Source organism: Eutrigla gurnardus, assembly GCF_963514095.1.
Source record: "Eutrigla gurnardus genome assembly, chromosome: 6".
In the NCBI taxonomy this organism is placed as follows: domain Eukaryota; kingdom Metazoa; phylum Chordata; class Actinopteri; order Perciformes; family Triglidae; genus Eutrigla; species Eutrigla gurnardus.
Window position 1 is genome coordinate 14089890 of NC_139920.1, and position 15441 is coordinate 14105330.

At 40.8% G+C, this 15441-nt stretch overlaps 2 protein-coding genes across 2 annotated transcripts in view; both read left to right on the forward strand.

Moving 5' to 3' along the window:
* The window catches only part of LOC311014876 (G-protein-signaling modulator 2-like), a 305151-nt gene that overhangs the window by 94419 nt on the left and 195291 nt on the right, over positions 1 to 15441 (forward strand). The gene's annotated exons all lie outside the window — the stretch shown is intronic.
* Positions 1 to 15441, forward strand: part of LOC311014966 (glypican-5-like) — a 46587-nt gene that overhangs the window by 17995 nt on the left and 13151 nt on the right. The window contains exons 8-9 of the mRNA XM_084011941.1: positions 3811 to 3931; positions 11352 to 11493. Coding sequence (XP_083868067.1) covers positions 3811 to 3931; positions 11352 to 11493 — 263 coding nt within the window. The remainder of the gene's footprint in view (positions 1 to 3810; positions 3932 to 11351; positions 11494 to 15441) is intronic.

The window sequence follows — 15441 nt, forward strand, 5'->3', positions numbered from 1 at the left end:
GTGTGGTCCATGCAAGGGCATCGGAAGTAGGGTGCTAAAAGTTGGGTGCCGGGAGCAGGACCCGTATTTGCCAAATTTGGCATTCCTTTTGGCCGTAAGTGATTTAGACAAGAATAGGAATATAGATTTGCTCTCTCTTTCCTCTTGAAGAGTCAGAAGGGATGCCTGTTAATATTTTCGGAGCTATTTATGACATTGACGTCAGTCGGTCAGGAAATAGACTTCATGTCTGATCATCAAATACACCTTTTTGCCGATGATACACTATTATACAGTGTGTTGCTGATTCTGCTCAAGTAGCTACAAAGTAGTACACAGTATCGTAATTTGCACATCTTCACTGTGACTCAAAGTTCACAAAATATTAAAACCATTATTTATCATTCAGTTCATTTAAATATCATATATGAATCTTTTGTAAGCTACAACAAAAGTACCGGCTTTCTGCACCGAAACCAATTCCTTAAAGGAAAGAATTGTTGAAGTTGTTTTCCCCTCAGTTGCTGATTATGTGGAAGTAATCAATAGACACGCTCCTGCCTCCACCTTTCAGTCCTTAGACTGTGTGTGCCATTAAGCTCTTGGATGAATTACTGGAGAGAGTAAAAATATGCACCGCTGCATGTTTCATAGGTCGGTTGGTCTTCCTTTACTGAGAGACACAATATCCCTCGGTGATTACTTAACACTTTGTACATCTTCGTTACTTCCAAGCCACAGATTATAATGGTGGCCTCACCTGTCTGTAATGCTCTAACTTATAAGCTTAATGACTTTGCTGTGTTTGTGTCGGTTTATTTAAATCAGTCGGTTTAGTTGTAACTGTAAACAGGATGTTGTGGTGAAAGAGCAAGGACGCTTAGCTTGTTTAAATAAAGGTCACTCTTGGCTCCATTGGCTTCATACTAGGCCTAATGAAGACACACATTCATTTTGTAGCTTTAAAGAATATAAATAAAACATGAATATGCCACACATATGTGTGAGGTGTTTCCAGTCTGGGTGTGTAGCACATTCACTGGATGTGTGGTGTTGACACTGATCCCTAGAATACTTGCTGGAGTCGGAGGAATCTTGGGATTTCCCTCTGGGTCACAGTCTGTGGTCTTTAATTGAGCTTTTTTTTTATCCTCCCTCCTCACCCCCATGTTTCCTGTATTTTTTTTCTTGAAAGAAAGGGTGGGTTGAACCTTTCATCATGTGTTAATGCATTTCCATATAGCTCAATGCCCTTTTGCTGTTACATAGGATGATCCATCTCTGTTTTGCCAGCATGTCAGCACATGTAGCACCTGTTTTTCATCAAAAGTATACTGTCTCATCCCAAACATATAATGGTGAAATTACCTTTTGTTTATGCAGCAAAGCAAAAACCTCCCACTAACCAACCGTGATTGTTGTAGGACCATTGATGTGCAACTTATAGATAGAAAGGTGACAATACATCAGATCCTTTTACAGTTATTCCATCAGTAATTGGTTAAGTGTTACTTATTGCACATTTGTGGAGAACTTCGTAACATGAGCCAAATACAAAATGTGTAATGTTTTGCCCATATGGAGCCTGCACACCTTTAGGCTACACCATGTGTTTCTCCTCAAAATGCAACTCATTGAATAAAGGACCAAGGTGGCTCTTCCAACCATGGGTCTCATAAATGAAATGATTTAAATACAGTGACTGCACATGATATAATTAAAGCACAATACGGCAATGACACTGAACTACAAATCAAAACTTGCAGATACCTACAGCGAGAAGTCTGTTAACCCCACGTGTCAACCACAAATCCATCTTTAAACATTGTGAATAGAAATTGCACAGTGAAAAGTAGTTTCCTCTTATTATGTACACAGTTTTGCGGTCACACAGACCTTCATCAATTGCTGTTTTCCTGCAGCCATTATGTTTAATCATTTACAATGCAGTTTTCCTCCAGTAATCGTCTCTACATTGCAACAGAAACACCAGAAGTGTAATATTGCATCTCATCATGAAACAAAACTGTTCATGATTCCCCTCCAAAATCTAGGCTACTGAATATGTCCAAAGTGTCAGCAGTTTCATTTATTTTATTTAGCTCCGTCTTTGTTGATTATATTTACTATCGCTTTGTGCTGTATTCTTTTTCTCGCTGCATCATTATTTTGCCTCTCTAACGACCTCGTTTTCCCATGAGGATCTGTAGTCTCACCCTCTCTTGATTTAAACATGCAGCTCTTGATCTGTTGGTGTTGCGTACGATTGGCTGCATATTTAATGTGAACTGGCTCAGAGCTGGATTGGAAAATGTTTCTCACGGAGACGGTTCATAACCAGTTATGTGAGACCAGTTATAATGGATTGCCAATATTAGGCACATTGAAGTCAAATAACAAAAAGACTGAGCAGAACTTGCTTTGTTCTGCCTCAGGACATGAACACTTTTAAACTTGATATGAACATGAAAAAACAAAATCTATGTGAGAATAAAATAAAGATTTGAGAAAGTTAATGAGAGAATTCATCCATCGTGCTACAGTTTCTGGTGGGCTCTGATTCCAGACCAGCAGGGTTAGCATGGCTCCAGAGACTGGGGTCTTCAGCACCCCACAGTCTCTCTGTAAGAAGGTTTTTTTTTATATAATATATATATTTGGTTGACATGCATGCATGCTTCTGCTCTCTGTTTCCCACAACCCTTGTCCCTTGTTCCCATAGCCAGAGTGTGTTTGTGTTTTTGAGGGTGTGTACTCGGTGGTTCCCGAGTCGGTGGCTGATTGTATTAGCAAGCAAAGCTGGTTGGGATCGTTTGGAACTTGGGGACTTGGAAAAGTATGACTCATGAACTGTTGTTTCTTCTGTTTTGCTTTTCTCTCACTTCATCTTCCTTTTGATCCACCCACTGCAACCCCCCACCCATGCACAATGACGTGATATTTGAATTGATGTGAAATAAAATTTAATAGAATATTTATCTAAATCCCAAGAAACATCAATATCAAGGACCAAACTTACTGATGATTTTCATTGGATGTTCACATTGAGGTTACTCGACCCAACTTTTTTTGTTGAACATTTGATATGCGTATACTGTATCTACAGAAAAGTAACTATTCAGAGTTCACAGCTATTTGAATCGGTATTGGATCAATATTGGTATAACAACAACCTGTAGGGAGGTTAAATCTCTGCTATGATGGAAACAAAATTGACATGTAATTTAAAGGTTGCTGGCAGTCCAGTAACATAGATTAAATTCACACCATTAAAATCCATTACTGATATTTAAGTATAAATACCACATAACGTCCATAAAAATAATTCTTTGACATTGAAAAAAAATCAAGAAGCACGAGCAGTGAAATATATTTAATTTTTAAAATTAAAGCGATGTTTTATTCATTGTGTTGGATGAATCATTTACAACATGTTCTTAATAAAATCTCTATGACTTCAACATGTTAAAGATTAAGATCGGTCTGCCAGTAGATGAACTCATGTCACTGAATGTCTCAAGTGAGTCCTCTGCTTGAATACAAGTCCATGTTTCTGGTTTCATTTACCCAGGGTTAACTTATTTTACAATATGGTTCTATATGTATGTGTGTGTGTGTGTGTGTGTGTGTGCGTATGTGTGTGTGTGTGTGTGTGTGTGTGTGTATGTGTGTGTGTCTGCACATGAAGTGATTTACTACACCCTTATTGAACATGCTAGTATAGCGACTGTGGTAAAACTGGGGCAGGAGATCAAAACACACACACACACACACATACTCAGAACTAGGCCATAAAGTACTTCATGTCTCTCTTGTTCCCTCTTTCCGTAGTTATGCAGGTCGTGTGGCTGGCAGCAGTTTAAAAGCCCAGAAGGAGAACCCGGAGTTGACGGTCCGTAATACAGATCCTGTCCTGAAGGGGGCGAAAGAGAGGCTGGAGCAGCTGACAGAGGTACGCACACTTAAAGGAGAAATCCGGTCATTTTTGACCCCATGTCCGTTGTCCTCAGGGTCATCCCGACTTATTAGAAGCAAAAAACCCGACAAAAATTGACGTTGCCTAGCCCGAGATCTGTACCTGCCTGGCAGCCTTCCAGACTCGCTACAATGCTAACCCATTGGGGCACCGTTGTATCTGCTTTCCTGGGCCTCAGAAAACAATTCCAAGACCTATGCAACACAGGTTGGGTCCGTACGAGACACCACGGCGCTCATTTAGCACAAATAGTGTGGCAAAACGACATAAATATGTGTGTTTTAGCATGAAGTTACTCACCTCAAATCACCCCGTAGAGTAGACATTAGCAGTAGACAGCCGAGCGCCTGTCGTCCCTCCCAGTCACCGCAGAAACGAAAACGTTTTTCACGTGGTTTTGATTTTGTATCCATAAAGAAACGACCAAGCAGTGCAGTCGTCCTGTCCGTAATAAATCCATGAAGATGTTACGTCCATATGCATGACTGTTACAACATAGCAACATAGCTTCAGCTAGTAACGTTCCGGGCGCTCGTCCGTCCCACTCACCGCAGAAACGAAGACGTTTTTCACGTAGTTTTGATTTTGTATCCATAAAGAAACGACCAAGCAGTGCAGTCGTCCTGTCCGTAATAAATCCATGAAGATGTTACGTCCATATGCATGACTGTTACAACATAGCAACATAGCTTCAGCTAGTAACGTTCCGGGCGCTCGTCCGTCCCACTCACCGCAGAAACGAAGACGTTTTTCACGTAGTTTTGATTTTGTATCCATAAAGAAACGACCGAGCAGTGCAGTCGTCCTGTCCGTAATAAATCCATGAAGCTATTACGTCCATATGTATGACTGTTACAACATAGCAACATAGCTTCAGCTAGTAACGTTCCGGGCGCTCGTCTGTCCCAATCACCGCAGAAACATAGCAACGATAGCTTACAGCTAAACAGTAGCTGGGAGCCAAAACAATGGAAGTCTCGCGCAAGTTCCCGTCTCCCGACGTCCTCACTCTGGAGCTGTTTTCAAGCCACTAGTGACAAACTTCTTTCCATCGAGTAGTGCCGTCATGTCCATATGACAGTGTAACTGGCGCTAGCCTACATAGTAATATTGCTTAGCCTTTGTGACAGTTGAAGCTGCTACAGCGACAACAAATCTCGCGCAGTCTCAGTAGGCTAGTTGTGTTGACGGCATGAGTGGGAGTCGCGTGTCGCGTGTCGCGTGTTGCGTGTAGCACGTGCAGACTGCAGTCTCTCATCAACAGAGTGAGAACAAAGTGACCCTCGCGCGACTGTTCAAGATGTTTCACTGTACTGGCTTGAAAACAGCTCCAGAGTGAGGACGGCAGACGGGAACTTGCGCGAGACTTGCATTGTTTTGGCTCCCGGCTACTGTTTAGCTGTAAGCTATCGTTGCTATGTTGTAACATAGCAACGTATGTTGCTATGTTATATGGACATAGCAACATACGGACATAACGGCTTCATGGATTTATTACGGACAGGACGACTGCACTGCTCGGTCGTTTCTTTATGGATACAAAATCAAAACTACGAGGAAAACGTCTTCGTTTCTGCGGTGAGTGGGACGGACGAGTGCCCGGCACGTTACTAGCTGAAGCTATGTTGCTATGTTGTAACAGTCATACGGACGTAACAGCTTCATGGATTTATTACGGACAGGACGACTGCACTGCTCAGTCGTTTCTTTATGGATACAAAATCAAAACTACGTGAAAAACGTTTTCGTTTCTGCGGTGACTGGGAGGGACGACAGGCGCTAGGCTGTCTACTGCTAATGTCTACTCTACGGGGTGATTTGAGGTGAGTAACTTCATGCTAAAACACATATTTATGTCGTTTTGCCACACTATTTGTGCTAAACGAGCGCCGTGGTGTCTCGTACGGACCCAACCTGTGTTGCATAGGTCTTGGAATTGTTTTCTGTGGCCCAGGAAAGCAGATACAACGGTGCCCCAATGGGTTAGCATTGTAGCGAGTCTGGAAGGCTGCCAGGCAGGTACAGATCTCGGGCTAGGCAACGTCAATTTTTGTCGGGTTTTTTGCTTCTAATAAGTCGGGATGACCCTGAGGACAACGGACATGGGGTCAAAAATGACCGGATTTCTCCTTTAAAGCAATAGTGGGTGAGGTGAATGTTGGCACACATTCTCACAATCACATGTTCCCAACCGAAGTTTATGTTCACAGGTAATATTTCCCTTTTTGCAATGATGATGGCAAGACAGATATTGATTGTCCATCCTGCTCTTCATTAAGACTTTGATTCAGGGCGGCCATCTTGATATAACATTATATAAGATTAGTGGTCCAAAGATGATGGTTTTTATGATATGGGGACTTATTGTTTTTGGGGACTCTCTGACCTTTCTTGGCACCACCATCAGGCAAAAAAAATCTCCTCTTACACACAGGAAATCAAATGAGCAGATGGTCATGAAATATGCTCCCAGAGTCAATTTCCATTTTAGACACACGCACTTTCATCTTGCAGCATCATCCCACCAAAATGTCATCTTTGTGGCAGCATTAACTTTGTAACATACCTCATAATCCTGTAGGCACCCCTGCATGTGCATATCTGACATGGACATTGATATATTCGGTTTTCTAGCCATGGCCCGCATGGTGAAGTTAGTAACAGTGTTTTTCTCTTTGTCTTTAACCGTTCTACAGTTATGTATCCCGCTGTGCAGACTCTGCAGTAGTTTCTGTTGTATTCCGGAGAACGTCATTGTCTTGATGGAGATAAACTATAAAGAATAATCAAGAGGATCTATGTGATTTCATAACTCTTCCACAGAACATTAATATCTTCTGTACTCACCTTGGTTGTGAGACAATGGCATATGACGGGGGTTAGCATTCTGCTGGAACATGTCTACTTGCCCTCAATGAACTGGTTTAATCATATTCACACTTGTATAATGATGATATCGTTAATTTGATCTTTGGCTGTTATTGCTATTGTGAAATATTAAGCCTATTGGTGTTTCTCTAAAGTGTGATGTAAGTGTGATACACTGTTGCTAAAGCAACCTGCAGGGGTCTGGGTTGTGTTTGGGGATGTGTTTGTGATGCGCCCTCATCCTCAGCTCAATCATTCCTTATCACCTCATGTGTGAACCACTGCTTAATATTATAAACTTAAGTGTCAGTGCTCTGAACTGATGTCGATACCATGCAATGATACATTAATGAATTCAACAATTAAACTGGATTTATGCAGCTCTGAGCAGCATGGTAAGATGGTGATAAGATTTGCATGAATGATTCATAAAATCATGTGAATATGATTCTATGAAATGATACATCAAGGTTATCCATAAAGATGATTCATTATTTTGTTCTTAGGACAATGTGGCCCTTTTGAGACAAACAGACAGACAGGCAGACAGACAGAAACCGAGAAAGACTAGACAAATTAGCAAAGAAGTCATCATCAAATGGCATATCAGCTATTAAAGGATCAGGCTGGCAATAGTCTGTAATTGTGTTATTGTCAACAGACTCCATGAAAAGACAAACAGATCACAACACCTCTAGAAATTAGCAAACAATCATGATTATATGCTTTAATTAATAATAATAAAAAAGCTTTCCTCAAGGAAGTGTCATTTTTAGCAAACACTGTCAATAAGCAATAAATACTGCACTTATTTGGGTCTCTTTTAAGTGGCGTAACTGATACATAAGACTGTATGGCAGTAAAACACTGTATGTAGAATCCATTAAAAATAACCTACATGTTCATTGAAGCAACATGTCACCTAATGCAATGAGTATTAAAATGTGAAGCTTTCCATACGCAGACTGTAGGATCAATTTATCGCAGGATTAATGAACTAAGCTACAGAATATCAACAGACTTATTTTCTTTAGCCATAACCATGGAATTGCTGATGACAGAGATTTCAGAGCGTGTGCTTATAGGATACATTTTAAATGAATTCCAACGACATGTTCTGATGTAGCGGCGAGCTCTTTCAGCGCTGACTCTCTGATTGCTTTATCGTCAGGTCAAGAGTGGAAATGGTGGTCGCTCAAGAAAACCCGATAACATCGAAATCTACGCGTTGGTGGTTCTGAAATATTCATGGGAAAAATCATGGGATGGGACATGCTATGGTGATATTTTTCCTTTTTGCTGTTGAAGCTCCTTCTGTGCTCTGTTTAATTTTAGTGGTGACTCCATTAATCATGTTGCATTTACATGGAGGAACTGCCAAGTCAGCATCCCCCACTGCCATATAAACAAACACACACCATGCAAGCGCTTATGTATGAAATTTGCTTTCTTGGGGCCCATTATTCTATGTAAGTGGTACGTGTCCCGTTATTCTCTGATTTAAAGGCAATTGCAGCTGCTGTGGATCTTATAACAAGCACACAAACACACGGTCTATGAGAGCAGTAAAAGTTAGATCAATGGTTTTGGACTTGTAATGCACGGCCGCTGAATTGATGACGGTAATGTTAACAGGCCACAGCATGAACCGAAGGGAAAACTCATCTGAATTGCAAACTATTTTCTGTTCCAAAGGGTGTGTAGTCTTTCCATCTTGTTGATAAACTCTGTGCATGTCTTTGCACACAAACACACCCTGTTTCTAAGTGCTGCACACACTGCAAGACGCCTTTGAACGAGTTTAGAGGAGTCACCCTTGGAAATCCGGGGCTTATGCTGCTCTTTTTTCATGCTAGCTGCTTTCCATGTAGGGGAAGCCATTTGTCTGAGGCACACACACACAGAGGAGGAACACAATATGGAACAAGACAAAGAAGCATCCTTGGAATTTTAATTATTTCCACAGCCATGTTTTGTTTTGAAGGTCTGTCTTTCCCTCCATCTCTTCTTATCTTTCACTGTACCAATTATGTACGAGACCTGTCCAGCAGTGAGCTGTGTCATGAAGGCTTTATCTTCTAATGAGATTCTATTAGTGTAGCCAGCTTCCTATCCCTGCAATTAAAATGTATATGCACACGCTCAGCCAACCAGGATGAGCCTAATCCAGCCTCCGAGGGCTGCCCCTGTATATAAAAAGGGCAGCGCTCTTACCACTCCTTAAGGGACAGCAGATTACAGGAAGTAGGGGTTTTGGTGCAGCAGCGTTCCTGTTTCATGACAAACCTGTGGTTAAAAATTAGCTTTGTTTCAGGAAATAGTTGCCATTTTTGGAAATACGCTTATTTTATTTCTTGTTAAGAGTAAGATGAAAAGATAACTCATATTCTAATATTTGTCTGTTAAATATGACGCTACGACTGGCAGCAATGATCTTATCTTAGCACAAAGAGTGAAAACAAGGTTACAAAATCTGCCTACCAGCACACTTCAGTCATAAAGGGACAGCTCACCAATCGTCACCTTTGTTTGCTTTTATAAAATATCTTGACCATAATGACACCTTAAAGTTTGTTGGATAGCTGGAATGAGAAGTGATATTATAATTACCATTCCATCCCTCATTATTTTGGTTGTATGCAAACAAATACTAAGACCTCACCTTAGCCACGAGCTAAATCATTCTCCTGTCATTAATTCGCTATGACAGACCACTCTGGAGCTGCCATTGGATTTTATGCCTCGTAGGTCTATCGGTTTCACAGGAGAGGTTCGGTGCTACACTGCCCACATTCTGTTTAAATTCAAGCGTGACCACATTACCAGGAAAACGCAGTCGTGGTGGAAACATTGCAGTAATGTGTTTTTGTCCTCTTCAGCCCTCATTTGCTGTGCGATGACATGATGCTGAATCACAGAGTCTCTTTGTTCCTTTGGACAAGCTGTCATATAACAACCTTGGTTCCCCTTGTTTCCATGGGCTGCCCCACATATACAGTGGAGGCCAGGTGTCCTTACTTATGTATCTAACCTAGAAAATCAACCTAAAACATAGCTAGACTATATCAACAATGTATTATTTAACCAGAACTATTATTGTTCATTTACTAAAAGTATGAAGCAACAGTGTACCTTTTAAATATCATGAAAGCAGCCCTCTTGTCTGTAAACACAACACATTCTACTCCATATAAGGTAGTTCCCCTTGTTCCAGTCAAATACATTCATGTACAGTGTAGTTTAATTATGTGTAGGTCTACTGCTGCATATTTTCAGAAAAAAATGTATACTATACTATTTCCCTACTCAGCTCATGCTATAGTTCTTGTGTTAATGGAGGGAGAGTTAAGCCGCGTTTAGATGTAGAAGAGTACAATAGATTGGGCTGTCTAGCAACAAACTTAGGCGTGGAAGAGCTGTTATAACTACTCTTACCCTGCATGACAATGTGAAAAAAATGTAATCATAAAATCCAAAAGATTTGACTGTCAGTTTGGCTTTCTGGTATTTAATTTGCTAGACATATTTCTATGTTGGGTAACATAAATCATTAGGATATATGTTACACTCTTAGTGGCATCATGGGCCTTTGCTATATAAGTAGAAATGGTATCGATAAAATAAAATAGAATGAAATGTCAGTCCCATATATCTTTTTCCATTTATAAAGCTAGTGGCTGTTTGCCTTATCTCTGCTCTAAACTGGAAATTATATATAGTCCACCTTGACCCTCTGCAATACACATTCATCATGCAGTGAACCAATTGTATGTTCCTGTATACATTGTGCAAAACTAGTACTCACATTTTGGTGTTTTATAGTTTATTTCTTGGACAAGAGGCTCGTGTTGTCCTTCTGTGAGTAAATCAAATCAAAATCAAAAACTGAATGGATGTTTTTTTTTTTAATCTGTTATTTGTTGAGCATTACAAGACACAAGGTTTCCATCGGGCATCACAATCATGTAACATGCCACAGCATCCACGTTGTGACTTAACTGAAATGAAAATATGGATTCACGCTGAGACAGCATGACCTCAATCAGCCTCTAGTCCATTCGATGACCTACAGTATGTGTGTTTGTCATTTTTTCCCCCTTTATTATTTGTGCAAAGATGTTTCTGTGGTCATTTGGTGCTTTTAAATGGGGGAAACGTAACAGAAAACATCCCTTTTTTATTTAAATTTAATTTTATCGTTAGCATTTGTCTTTTATGATTGCTCTAGTTTATTGACAATGCAAGCTAAATTTCTTAAAATGCAAAAGACAGACCAAGATTTTGCAGCCACAGGCTTCAGGCTACTTGCTTTGAGCTAAATGCAAAGCAGTTTAGACTTTAATCATGCTAATAACAACGTTAATTTGAGGCTGATGGGACCCTCAGTAATACATGTAGTTTTGCAAGTATTAAGTCATAAATAAAACTCACATTTTTGACCTCATGTTGTTGCTGGATGAGAAGTCAGCCCAACCATCCATAGAGGCACGTGTATGTTTATGGACGTTTGTATGTGTGTTTTATTTAGGAGTTGTTAGTGGAACTCGGCTGGGCGAGCAAAACCAGAGGAAAGGTGGAGGAAGAGGAGGGAGGGAGCGCACAGACAGAGACAGGCAGCGGCGACGACTGCGATGATGAAGATGGCTGTGAAGCATCTGGTGTGGACAACAGTGAGTTATAGACACACACACACTGACACACACACAGCGACACACACACAATGTTCATTGGCATGGTGGAGGTTTCAAAATGCTGCAGCCTCCACATCTTGTGCCAGCAGGGAAATGTCCAGAGGGAGGAAAAGTACTGAGAAATAGATTCAACTTCTTCCTCTCTCTCTCTCTCTCTCTCTCTCTCTCTCTCTCTCTCTCTCTCTCTCTCTCTCTCTCTCTCTCTCTCTCTCTCTCTCTCTCTTTCCATCTCTCTTTCTGCTGGTGTCAGCAGTTCGTTTCCTCCTTAACTGGGATAAAGGATGCACAACCAGATCATCCGAAAAACAGAAATGCAAAGACAAACTGTAATTATTCATTTATATCTGGACTTATTCACTCAGCTCATGCTTATACATAATAAATGGGTATCACAGGGAGATCTGAGGACCCTAGAGCCCTGAGGTGATCCCACAAAGTTTGAAATTTGGTTAAAATGGTTGAAGAGAAAATTGTGCTCGATGTTGAGGTTGATTGACCATACACAATAATTGGTTGCCAATTTCTCCAAAGGCAACGATATAGCAATAAGCAAGTGAAATAGTAAAACACTCGAAAACAAATTAGCTTCCATGTGATTTCATTGTTATTATTTTATAGCTAAATTCTGATTGGCATGAAGAATTATGCGTCCAGAATGTGGCCAAAATTTTAGGAATACTGAGGTAAATTTGCAGATAGAGCGATTAATACAACTGTTTTGTTTTGTGTAAATTGAAATATTTTTTTCTGTATTTTTCAATACTAACAAGGAGTCCAGGACACATTGTAAAACTGCTTTTACCAGCCGGTAAAAATCCCACTATCTGTAACTTGGAAGTAACTTAACACTGACTGAAAGTGAAAGTTTCAAACCTGTTGCCCCACTGACAGGTTTGGTCAGAAGTAGTGTGCTCTGTTGCACCTGTAACCACCAATTTAACCACTGGAGATCAGTAAAAAGTAAATATTTCAAATACAGTTCCTTTCAACGCCAGAGAAGACCTCAGACAAAAACACACAACAAGACAGCTGTTATGTGAATTGACCAACAGCATCGTACTCTGGTTAAATATTTGTATTACATCACAGATAGGACACATCTTTTTTTAGTAAACAATGTCATTATAAATCATATGGTCTCCTTGCATAAGTGATAAATAAGGCAAACAGGAACTTTCAAACAGACTACATAATAAGAGAAAACAGATCCAGCATTTTGACACATATCAATGTGATGAGGACTGAAGGACAAACGGTCCTCAAAGGCTGTTTGCTACACCCTTCTCATATGGAAAGCTTTACTGTCCATGTCTATCTTTAGCTGGAAAAACACATATGTTGATTAACCGGTCAACATACGAGAAGATCCCCCACCACCTTCATGGTGACGGAACTTTCCATGACACCCGAGCGGTTTGTTACTGGACTTTCTATGGTCATATTGGTGGTGACCCAAGCCAGTTATTTTCAGGTCAAACCAATTGCGTCACAACAGTGTAAACCAGGGCTCATTCTTTTGCAGCATCACCGTATCACCCAGATCAGAGGTCGTGTCAACCACATGACCACGACATCCTGGTGATGTCATTGGGTGGTGGGATGTCTCTCCCTGAGGGACGGATATAATAGGATCAAAGGTCATTGTCACACTAATTATCCCTACACTGGCCTTGTTATTACTGGAGTCATGAGTGTGTATCTATACGGTGACACAAAGCACAAGTGTAGCTTGTAATGGTACTGAACCATAGTGGTTAACCACCAGCTGGGCACCAGGCTGTGAGATATTTGCTACCAGGCCAAAAGGATTAGACAAAACAAGCTAAATGATGATAATCCAGTCAGCAATGTTGGTTTTTAGTTTTATCTCCTGTAGCCTCCTTCGTCTCTTTTGTAAAAGAGATGTTGATCTCAGTGGGTTCACCTGATCCCATAAAGGTTATATTATAATGGTGTGGCAAACATACATACGCTGACAAGAGGCGGTGAATAGATAAGGAAGTGATAAGGAAGGTGTATTTACTTTGCAGAGAACGAGGATGGATGGAGTCAGAGGTTGAGGGAAGGTGGTGACATGGTGAAAGAAGGCAGGGTGAGGGAGATGGCAGGATGAGAGTGTGGCGAAGCAGCAGAACCTACGAAGCAAATGAGAACAAATCACACAAGCATTAAACACAATTCAAGTGGCCTAGGATGTGAAGTGAATAAATGATCTGACCAGGAGTTGGATGGGCGTTGATGTGTAGACGGGTTGCAGGTGCGCAGCTTGGAACAGTTGAATCAGATTGGCAGCAGTCAGGGAGCCGGGATCCGGGAGGAGCCACGGCGACGCCAAAACACACAAAGACTCTTGTTTACATAGCTGGACCGGCCACATGCGTTTTTAGTGCACGTTCACGACCGCTGCTCTGCACTGCTCTCCTATGGTGGTCACAGCACCCAAACACCAGTTCCCCTCCTCAGGTGAAAACTCTTAGCCCTGTCAGCATGTTTGCCGTAGTTTCTACTGTTAGCGCCGTTAGCACTGGTAGCTGCGAACTGCCGGCTCAGCCGTACCGTAGTCTTTTGAGATGTGTGTGTGCAGGCTGGGTTTGATACGAATTAGAGCGATCTTGATAGTTTTTTGGAGCAAGAAGCAGCTATAAAAGCCCCAACACATGTGTTACAATATACTAACAAGTGTAATATGAATGTCTCTGTTTCATTTACTCAAAAAAATAGTCATCACCTTGCACTCCCTCGTCCCACAGTCCATACAATTTTAGGATATCAAATTATAAGGAATATATTGGTGTAAAACTGGTTGGGAACCCCAGCAGTAAAGATTGCTATTGAAGTTTACTAAAGTATCTGCAATTAGACCATTGAGGCTAATCAGCGATTTTTGTTGCATTTTACACAAACAAAACTGTTTTTAAGATCTTATGCTGAGAGAGATTCAAGAGTCAACTTAATTAAAATAATTAAAAACCACATTTTTTTCAATGCAAATGCCAGAAGATAATATGTGATAGTTTTGCACACGATTCATACTCATTTGTACATCAGGAGTATTTTTTGTGTGAAGGGGAAACAAGAACAAACATTTATGTCCCCTGTCTTGTACTGCATCACCCCCTTGTTAACAGCTCCAAAACTAATGTATGTGTTAGGACATTTGTCATACCCTTTAGACTAACCTTAATGTGTCAGATCGGTGGAAACACATGCCTCCCACTGGGCCTGAAACTGGCATGTTGTCTATTTTCAGAGAAAATTGCTAGTTCCGATTTACCAAGCTGGTGGTGACGCGAGTCCTGTCTCTCAAGCCACAATCATTTCCTGGGGAAAGAATCACAATAAAGAGTGACAAAAGGGGATTTTATGCACGTCTCCCTGCTCATCACCATCTCGTATATAAACAAGCCTGAAGCTCAAAGAGTGATGCAGTATCAACCAAACCACAGAAACACAGGGATATTTTGGGGATTATTTGTACTTCTTATGGCTGTACTGTATTAAATTAGTTCTGTGTTAATGTATACATAAAAAAAAACAAAATATCAAATGCTCTGATTTTCTTTTTAATAGATTTGCCAGTAAATCTGCCCACAATTCTGCCTACAAACCATCTTAAGTCTGAATCACTGAAATGTGGATCTTCACAGCAAAGGAAGTGCATGAGAACGGGACTGTTTGCGAGTGTGTGGATGTGCGTACACAAATCAATGTTTATGGTCCCTGGTTTTTGTGTGCATGCTCGCCATGTGCTTTTGTCTGTCACTGCGATGCATTTAATCCTCTACGTGTTATGGATGGCCCGGTTCTCTCTCCGACGGACTGAAATGGATCCAGTCATGTGCTTCTCCTTGAGTTGTAATATCTTTCTCAGTATTGACCCGTTTCTTTTCCACTCACATGATTCAGCTTAAGTCCTCTCTCAATCCT